The sequence below is a fragment of the Spea bombifrons genome, chromosome 1, assembly GCF_027358695.1.
Source record: "Spea bombifrons isolate aSpeBom1 chromosome 1, aSpeBom1.2.pri, whole genome shotgun sequence".
NCBI lineage: Eukaryota > Metazoa > Chordata > Amphibia > Anura > Pelobatidae > Spea > Spea bombifrons.
Window position 1 is genome coordinate 13,876,037 of NC_071087.1, and position 9,909 is coordinate 13,885,945.

Here is a 9,909-nt window from a genome sequence, read left to right on the forward strand (position 1 = left end):
CTGATCTTGGAACAGAATCTTAACAGAGGTCTCTTGCCTCACAGCATATGCTTTACGTTTCTCTTTATGTTCTAACTTAAGTGAGGTTTTCACATCCTTTCTTACCCGTGTCCGTGACGAATTTGACTGGGCATTGACCTAAGCCTGACTCAGGGCCGCTCTCCTACCATGCCCCGCCATTTACCTCCATGATCATCCAATAGCTTTTTTATTTGTCAAATGTAGCACAGGGCAGACGAATACAATGAATTAAAAAAAATCACAAAAAATGAAACAGAATGGAGATCAGCAATGTTGGCTTAATAAATTCATTAGGAAGAAGTGGGGCCTGAAGTAGAAGAAGAAGGGAGGGTGGTGTCCTCAGAGACATGGACTCAAGAGTTGGAGGCTCCATTCTACAGATACTCAATTCTATCAGAGGTTGCACCCTCCAGGCACACAAACCAAGTCTATGCGTCATCTGGTCTGACGCTGATTAAACAAGTTCTTCCAAAACTCTTTTACTTTCAGTATCTATTCCGTAAAAGGGGGTCCACAACTGGATTTGCCATCTGGTTCCTTACAGGTGTGTTTTACTGCAGCAAATCCTGGAAGTTAAAAAAAAAGATTATAATTAAACCTTGAAGTATATATTTTCTTTAGTTAGTTTAGTCATGCCTTGAACTATAGAGAAAACAAAACTTTTGATTGATTATGATTGAAAATGATTACCCAACAAATCATCACATACCTTATATATATTTGTTTTGCCATCATTCCTTGCTTTTGGATCTCACTCTTTCATTACTGTAGATATGATCTAGGAACAATTCTAAAAAACAAAAAATGTGGAATATTTTATTAACCTTTCGCATTTCCACATAAATTGGTATTTTAGGGAAATGGATTATAGTGTGAAACTTGATTTTTAGAACAATCTCATCTGAAGGGTGAAACCAATGTTGGAATACAGCCAAAAAAGCATGAAGAACAGTGAATTAACAGTCATGTAATAGATCATCTTATATTACAGGCGCAGAGAGATGAAATCTCTAATAACAAATATGAAAAACAAAAACATATAAAAAACGAGTAAAACCGGCTGAACAAATCTACTCCATGACATTTAGCTGGAGGTGGGTGATATATCCAAATTACGTACGAAAGATTTTACGGGAAGATTTTCTGATGAGGAAACACACTTCTTCTCATCATTTATTACACCCGTCGACATGGGTGACTTGATTTGGGATACAATAACATTTACTAAAATTCTAAATTCTTTTGATTTATAGTTGCAAAAAAACTATGGGAGAAAGCTAGGATGGTGACCAAGTCATTTCTATGGACAGCAGGCCCGGACTGGGACAAAAAATAGGCCCGGGCATTTAAGACTGAGCAGCCCATTTTTATTTATTTATTTATTGTTAAACCCCACCCTTCATGTACCATCTTTGCATTTCCCCAAATCACTTAAACATTCATGATAGACACAAACACTTACTCATCCACACAAATCATTAACATATTCATTAATGCAGTCTCACAAATCATTCAAGCAATTCATCCACACATGAATTCATTCATTCTCGTACGCATTCACACTACCCCATCTCCCCATCTACCCCTCCCCTTCTTATCTGCCCCTTCTCACTATGTTTCCCCTTATCACTATGTACCCCCTCTCACTATCTAACCCCTCTCTCCCCTCTACCCCTTCTCACTGCACCCCCTTCCCTCACCCTACTTACCTTGTTGCCGGGGTAAGCAGCAACTGCGACCGGGTCTGCCACTCTAGGAGGCCGGGCAGCCCCCACCAGGGCCAGCCTTAATGGTGTGCGGCCGCAGAGGGTTCAAATAAAAACATGGGGTTTTTTTTTTTTTAACTTTATTTAACATCCTCAATGTTAAATAAAGTTAAAAAAAAACTTTATTTAACATGGAGGATGTTAAATAAAGTAAAACAAAAAAAACCCAGATGTTTTAATTTAAGCCCTGGCGGCCGCACACCGCTAAGGCCGGCCCTGGTTGGGGCTGCCCGGCCTCCTAGAGTGGCGGACCCGGTCGCAGTTGCTGCGGGCTTAAGGGGCAGGTAGGGGCCTGGAGCTGCAGCCCCCATCAGCCCCTACGCCAATCCAGCCCTGGGCCGCCCGGCCCACCGGGCAAATGGCCGGTGTGCCCGATGGCCAGTCCGGGCCTGATGGACAGGTTTGCTGGAGCAGGGACTAAAACTGGCCATGGGGCATTAAGGCAGTTGCCAATAAATCGCTTCTCGGCCTTTTGGCTAAGTGTAGTACCCCTATGGGAAGAGGGGGGAAACACTGATCCTCTGGCCTTAGGGCCGGGAAAGCAGGGAGCCCGAGGTGCTTAATTGCCCTGGCAGAAATGCCGGAGTCACCGTGTGCAGTATTGCACGACGCTGCACATGCTGAGTGCACGTTTTGCACTGGCGGCCTCCCTGCACTCTTCTCCTCGCACCATACAGGCTTGGAGTTAAGAATTTATTTTTGAATCTGGCTAGGCCAGAAATGGCCTGCCCTTATTTATTTTTTCTAAATTATACATTCACTACATTTTTGCACGTGTGCCCATTAATTTCTCGTTTTGGACTGCACGGTTTATTTTGAATTCACGGCGAGGACACGGCCACGATTTTGTTTTCCGATTTTGATCCCACGTTTTTTGGACGCTGCTTTTTTTAAAGCAGTGAAGCCTAAGGGGGGTTACTCCCTTGCGGGAGTGCCCTGAAAGTTAAAGGGGTCTCACCCTACGGGGAGAGACACGAAGATCCGGACCCCCATGGGGTGGGGGGAATTTGTCTGGGATCCACGTGTGGGAACTCAGTATCGTATTCTGGGCTTCTGCTGCTATATGCACAGAACAGCACCAAAGGAGCTCGCACTTCGGGCTCCAAAAAAAAAAAAAAAAAGTTGCCAATAAATACCTTTTATGTTATTCTGGGTGGACTGGGGTGTCAACCATATACCCTTGAAACATCTGTACAAATATACTGGTGTTTTTCCTTGCATCGATACAAACCATATTCATTTGTTTTAAAGGTGTTTCTTACTTTATCCCTTAATTAATTAAATACCTTTTCTCCTTTTCCTTATTTTGTAAAGGCAGTACATTCCTATCATCACAGGGATAACCACGAGAGAAATCAAGCTCAAGTAGATCTTCGAAAACACTTTTCCTGAAAAGGACACTATGTTGACAAAATGAATATAGTGAATAATTACTCCAACATAACGAGGGTATGCTAGCACAATTTGTCTGGATTTAAACCTAATTCTAATATAAGGGCTACAGACAATACTTATTCGATTTGCTGCCCTTTCATCGTAAATTCACGTCAATTTGTAAATTCACAGAGACAATCAGGAATCCTTTTTCTGATAATTCTATTAATCAAAGTTATAGTTAACTATATATTTTCATGTCTGCATTATAATGTAAATATGCTATTAATAAATTCTATTTCATTATTTAACTTTATGTCTTCTATAGGTGTGGCATGTACTACAGACTGATTCTCTAGCGTTTAAGCTTGCGAGCCGGGCCATTTTTACCCAACATATAGATTTGTCTTAATCTGTCAATTCTAGTTTTGTCAGACCCTTTGAATGTTTATAATAGAAGACGTGTTGCGGAAATTGTTGGTGCTATATAAATAAAAGCATAATAATAATAATAATAATTTTTAAAGGGCACCATCATGTTTTTTTCTTATATTTCCACGTCTAACCAAAATGTCTCAGTGTTCCTTATTATCTTATTACCATGTCCACCTGTCCATTATGCAATATAATGTATATCTGTGATTCTTATATTACTAAATGTGTTTATTGTATCCCGTTTAGCAGACAGGAGACTCTTATCCCACTTTGTGTGTATAAGGAGAAAAGATTTTTTTATAATTTTTATAAATCATCTCAAAAATCTCTAATGTCGATATTTATGGCGAATTTGATTACAGAATAATTCTGTTCCATTCTTTCAGCTTTAAGGTTAATGCTCATACTTACCAGCCTGGCACACATTTAATATTGTACCATTTCCTTGTCCTCTTTGAAGAATAGGTATTTCGATATTGATTTCGCAGACATACATGCCCTCATCTCTCTTTCTAGTAGAGTTAATATGTATCTCTGCTTTGTCCTTAGTTAGGATGTAATCATGTTTGTTAGGACTTCTAGGACTAATGATGACAGTGCCTTTCTCTTCCCATAAAACAGATGCTAAAGTTGTTTCGTTATTTCTTTCTGCAGATATAATATTATATAATTTCCACCTCACTCTGATCTGCGTGACAGGGGGAAGAGCATTCCAGCTGCATGTTACGATAGCTCTGTCTCCTTCCTTTACCGTTAAACGCGTTGGGGACTGAGTGACGTTTAGAGTGTTACAGAGATATGCTATAAAAACAAAAAACAAATATAAATTGAATGACCATATTAAGGTAAACCTTCACAGCTCCAGCGGTAAAAATATTTTGGAAAAAAAAATCAGTTAAAAATTGGGTTTTAATATTTTAATACTAATGAAGATATTTGGTTAATTGTTATGATTAACAATTATTAATAATATTGAGAAAATAATGTAGTAATGCTGCATCACATTTCTTTCCAATAAACTGTCTCACCAAATTTTATTACAGATGTCCTCTAAGAATTATCAAATCGCGCCACACTTAACTGTAAAATAAATCACTTTAAATAACTAAAACAATGGGCTGCAGAGCCTTTTCACTGTTGATATATTTCATGAAACATAGTATGTACAGTCACTTCTGTAACTTCAGCATTAAAACTTAGATTAGGGTAATTATTTCATCCGGGAAGCTAAAATAAGGAAAATCTAGAAGTATAAAATGGATAACTCACCTTGACAAATCATGTAAAGACTGATAAGTAAGACGGAGCTTTGTCTTGTCATAGTTAGTGGAGGTACATGCTTGAATCAGTGTCTGCCGGGTGCAGGAAACAGATACATACACAGAATTAAACATCTTCCTTCATTCAAACACTTCCTCTTCTTGTTCATCGTCACAAGATGCAACTAGAGTGCTGGGATATAAAGATAAAGGGCAGAAGGAATGCAGATCCCATCACAAGATGGTCAGTTCCCATTACAGCCAATATAAGGACAGGCCTATGGGCAGCTTCCAAGTATGGTCTACAAGGATGTCCCTAGCTGCATACGCTATTAAGAAACATAGTTACAAGGGTTGAAGAAGGACAAGAGTGTATCAAATAAGGCTAGAGTTTTGTTTGGCTCATACATTTTGGATATCATTTTGCTAGGTTTCTTTTTATTTGAAATTGTGGTAAAAACCCAGAAAAACAAAAAGCTTATTTTAAAACCTGTTAATTTTAGTGCATAATCTGTGGACGATTCATAATCACTGTAGTACTGAATCTATAGGTGAATGTCAGACTAAAGTAACACAGTCTTCTCCAGATTCTATTTGTTATTAACCTTGGAGTCTATTCTCCATTATTAACACAGAACTATATCATTCATTGCGGGATATTTATTAGTGGGTTTGCAGGTCCGAATAGGAGTTGTTACAACCGAAATCCATCAAGGTCCTTTGCTGTATGGAATGTCATTTAAAAATATATATATATTACTAAGAGGTTTCTTATTGTGAAAATGACATGCCTCTAACATCCTTCTAGTCCTGTGTGATGTTAAGCACATATGTACTGATTAATAAAAATATGTATCGCTTTCCAAAACGGGATCAGAATGTCCACTGGTATTGTGAGAATACCAGCTCCTATTATATCAGTTTTCATACTTTCTGTGAATATTGGCATCTGTTTATCTCCCAGCAGCGAAGCGGCTAAATCTACGGTTTGGGCAGGAATACATTTTCTCAAATAGAAAAAAATGGCTCTAAAAAAGATGTCTTATCACCTTAACAATCATATGTCCTATCATTTTATACATTAACCACAATGACTTAAAAGCAGGATTGCTGTAATATGTTCCCCAATACATGTGGACCCTATGTTCTAAAGCAGTGGGGTCCCAAAACCTGGTTTCCTCAAACTCAGCCTGTTCTGACATCAACATGTCAGACAAAAAAACAAAAACTGTCTGCGCTTCTTACCCTAATAAAGTTGGCAACAAATATATAAACATAATATAAATGAGAGGTTTTGGTTATATGAATTGGCCAAAGCATAATTAAGCTCACCCGCCACGTCAAGGCACACTCTCAATAGGGTGAGAACCTACTCTCACCTCCTACATAGTGGGCACACAAAGCAGTTTATACGGCTACCAAAACCTTATTAATGTGTTGGGGGAGGTGCAATTAAACCTCCTCCCTATTAACCGCTGGACAGCAAGCTGCAACCAGACTGATGAGGAGCCAACAACCTCAAATACGTGCAAACAGGGAAAAGAAAAAATGTTGGTGCGCTGAGCTAGTCTCAGGCTCAAATAATACAAATGTATAACACGAGGCCTACCAAACAGGTGTAAGCATGCTGCACCTGTTTGGTAGGCCTTGTGTTATACATTTGTATTATTTGAGACTGAGACTAGCTTAGCGCACCGACATCAACATGTCAGAGCCTGGTAGATCCTCCTGTTCTAAATCAAATGCAACCACGGTATCTGTGAGCATGTCTTTAGGCTTTTGGGGACATTGGGACTTTGAGCTGACAAGCCCAGTCCAAAAATATACCCATACAGTGGACATGGAATTCTTTTACCTACTATGCTATTTTGAAGTATAGCATTAGAAACATGGTTCTTGGTACCCCACAGACAGAAACATTCCATATGAAGAGGAGACCTCCAAGGTCCTGAAAGCTTATGTATTTTTACATCTTTTTCTAAATTGGCCCAATAAAAAAAGCAATCAACTTTGACTCCAAGTTCATATTGTTATATTCCTCTAGTGTACAAACAAGCACCCAGTATACTGTTTTACTTTAATCATTACTAATAGACTTGTGCATTCACATTTGTATTAATTTGAATTTTAACAAAAAAAAACCCTTTTGTTAAAGAATGTTCAAAAACCAGATGGCCCAACAAAACAAATAAAAATGAACAGAGCGCGTCTAATGTTTTGGGTTTTTTAGTTTCTTTTTGCATTTTGTTGCTCTCCGTTAATGTCTCTCTATCTTCTCCGGGTCTCCGCTTCTTCTCTGGTGGGTCGCTTGTTCCAGCTCTGTGTTATCCCATACGGGTGCAGTAGTTCTGAAACAGGGTGAAGCCTCCTGTTGTGGGACAGGTATACTGGGCCAGAACAATGTAGATGAATCCGCGGAGAAAAAGAAGCTTTTCCAACTTTTTTTTTCTCTGCAGATCCGTCTGATTTATTCTGGTGTGGTACCTCTGGAACTGGGTGGACCCTCGGTGCACACCACATGGACAGCCTCTCCCCCATTCCTCCAATCAGGGGAGAGGATGCGTGCCTAGGGGCTGAGGAAGAGGCCAGGATAATGCCAGGAGCAGCGGAGAGCAGTGGCGTCGGCAGGGGGGGGCAGAGGGGGCCATGGCCCCCCCTACATTATGCTGTGCCCCCCAGTGTGCCCCCCCAATTGACCCGGCTCACCGCCAGGAAACCGGGACATTTCCCGGTGTGCCGGCACATTGAGCTGCTGTAAAACCGAAGGGTGGGACCGATAATAGAGAAATCCCCCCCCCAGGGCTGTAAGTGGTGCTGCCCGATCAGCAGCTGCAGGTGCAGGACTGGTTGGGGAGATCCGTGTGCTCTCTGTCACTGAGCGCCGGGCGATGGGATATGACGTTTATATCCCAGCCCCGGCGCTCAGCATAAACAGAGTGAGCGGCAAACCAGAAGGAAAGGAGGAAGAGAAAGCAGAAAGGAAGAAGAGAAAGGTAAGAGATGTGAAGAACGAGGGGGTGTGTGTTTGAAGTGGAAAACGAGGGGGGGTTTGAAGTGGAAAACGAGGGGGGGTCTGATGTGCAAAACGAGGGGGGGGGGTCTGATGTGCAAAACGAGGGGGGGGGTCTGATGTGCAAAACGAGGGGGGGTCTGATGTGCAAAACGAGGGGGGGTCTGATGTGCAAAACGAGGGGGGGTCTGATGTGCAAAACGAGGGGGGGTCTCATGTGCAAAACGAGGGGGGGTCTGATGTGCAAAACGAAGGGGGGTCTGATGGTAGATATGTGTGTGTGCATATACAAATGGTGAGGCATGTATTCGGGCAATGTTTATGAATGTGTATGGGCACTTGGGCAGGCATATGTGTGTGTATAGGGCAGGTGTGTATATGTGCATGTATGGGCACTGTATGTGCATACGTGTGTATGGGCAGTGTATATGTGTCTGTCTGTATGGGCAGTGTATATGTGTGTATATAAGGAGTGTATTTGTCTTATAGTGTATACGTCTGTGTAAGTATGTGCAAGGGCAGTGTATATTTATGGGGAGGCATGTGTGTGTGAGCAGTTTATGTATGTTTGGGCAGGCGTGTATAAGGGTAGTGCATATGTGTGAGTACTGGCAAGTGTGTATGTGCAGGCAATTGCAGCGTATATATGTGTTTTTGTGGGCAGGCATGCGTAAAAGCAGTGCATATGTGTGTGTATGAGCAGTCATGTCGTACTTAAAGGGAAGACAATGATTCCCTGTAACACATGTTTAACTCAGGGGCGCCTAGGGTTAAATCCAGGCCTATTTCTGGTTAAAATGAGTGTGTGTGTCACTGTATGTAGCATTTGGACACAAGAGAATATTGCGGGGCGCTACTTGATCTAGGGCATCACTAATACAAAGCGCCACGTGTTAAATCTACGGGTAGGCAGAGTAAGTGAATGATGTGTTTGAATGCGTGTCTGGGTGTGATAGCGTATGTTTGTGGGTATGTTATTGTGCACATCTGTTTTTATGGGTATGTTAGTCTGTTTCCAGGTGTGTTATAGTGGGCATGTGTCTAGGTATATTAGGGTGGGATTGTTTTGGGGTGTATTATTGTGTGTGTGTGTTTGTTAGTGTGTGCATGTGTATGTATGTTATTCAAATGTCTAAGTGTGTGGATATGTTCCTGTGTGCATGACGTGTTAGGAGTCTTAGATGGATCCTTCAATACATCATAGTAGTCTCTGTGGCCGTGTCCAGCGGGGTCCATCTGTGGTTGTAAGATTTTTCTGTTTCTGTGGGAATTTTCTCCCATTCATCTAGTAGAACGTTTTATGAGCTGAAGGTGATAAACCAAGCCATTTTGGACAACACTATGCTTCTAACTTTGTGGGAACAGTTTTGGGGAAGGTCCTTTTCTATTCCATCGTGACTGCCCCAGTGTACAAAACAAGGTCCATAAAGGCATGGTTTGCAAAAATTCCCCACAAAAACTCTCCAAAATCTTGTGGAAATCGTTCCCAGAAGAGTGGAAGCCGTTATTGCTGCAAAGGGGGACCAACTACATATTAATCTCTATGTATTTATAATGGATTGTCATAAAAGTCCCTGTTGGTGAAATGGTCAGGTATACCCTACCAGTAAAAATGCTATCCCCCCCAGATTTTTAGGGATGCTAGGGAGCTTTGAGCGGGGCCCAAGAAAATGCTTGGGTAGGGTCCAATATTTTCACTATAAAATATATTGGCAGCAGGGTAAATATCTATATATGTTTTGGCAGCAGGGTCTAATATTAATATATATTTGCTGCAGGGGCTAATATTAATATATATCGGAAGCCGGGACTAATAATATATACCGGCAGCAGGGTCTAATATTAATATATATCAGCAGCAGGAGCTAATATTAATATATATCGGAAGCAGGGGCTAATATTTATTTATATATATATATATATATATTCATATTGGCTGCAGGGCCTATTATCAATAAATATTGGTTGCAGGGGCTAATATTTATATATATTGGCTGCAGGGACTAATAATATATATCAGCAGTAGGGGCTAATATTAATATAT

The 9,909-nt window shown here is 40.9% G+C and overlaps 1 protein-coding gene across 1 annotated transcript; it reads right to left on the reverse strand.

Moving 5' to 3' along the window:
• Positions 1 to 317: 317 nt before the first annotated feature.
• On the reverse strand, positions 318 to 4,917 carry LOC128476147 (uncharacterized). Its single transcript, XM_053457983.1, has 5 exons — positions 4,866 to 4,917; positions 4,008 to 4,397; positions 3,074 to 3,175; positions 731 to 811; positions 318 to 551 (listed from the first exon to the last, which is right to left on the reverse strand). The coding sequence occupies exons 1-4, from the start codon at positions 4,915 to 4,917 to the stop codon at positions 753 to 755; spliced, it is 603 nt and encodes a 200-aa protein (XP_053313958.1). The 3' UTR covers positions 318 to 551; positions 731 to 752.
• Between the last annotated feature and the right edge of the window lie 4,992 nt (positions 4,918 to 9,909).

What these genes read in the sequence shown, in the direction of transcription:
- LOC128476147 (XM_053457983.1), bottom strand. Translation starts at nt 4,917, where the DNA reads ATGACAAGACAAAGCTCCGTCTTACTTATCAGTCTTTACATGATTTGT. An exon ending in TCTTTACATGATTTGTCAAG is followed by an intron (nt 4,398 to 4,865) that starts GTGAGTTATCCA and finishes TTGTTTTTATAG; the next exon opens with CATATCTCTGTAACACTCTA. An exon ending in ATTAAATGTGTGCCAGGCTG is followed by an intron (nt 3,176 to 4,007) that starts GTAAGTATGAGC and finishes TGTCCTTTTCAG; the next exon opens with GAAAAGTGTTTTCGAAGATC.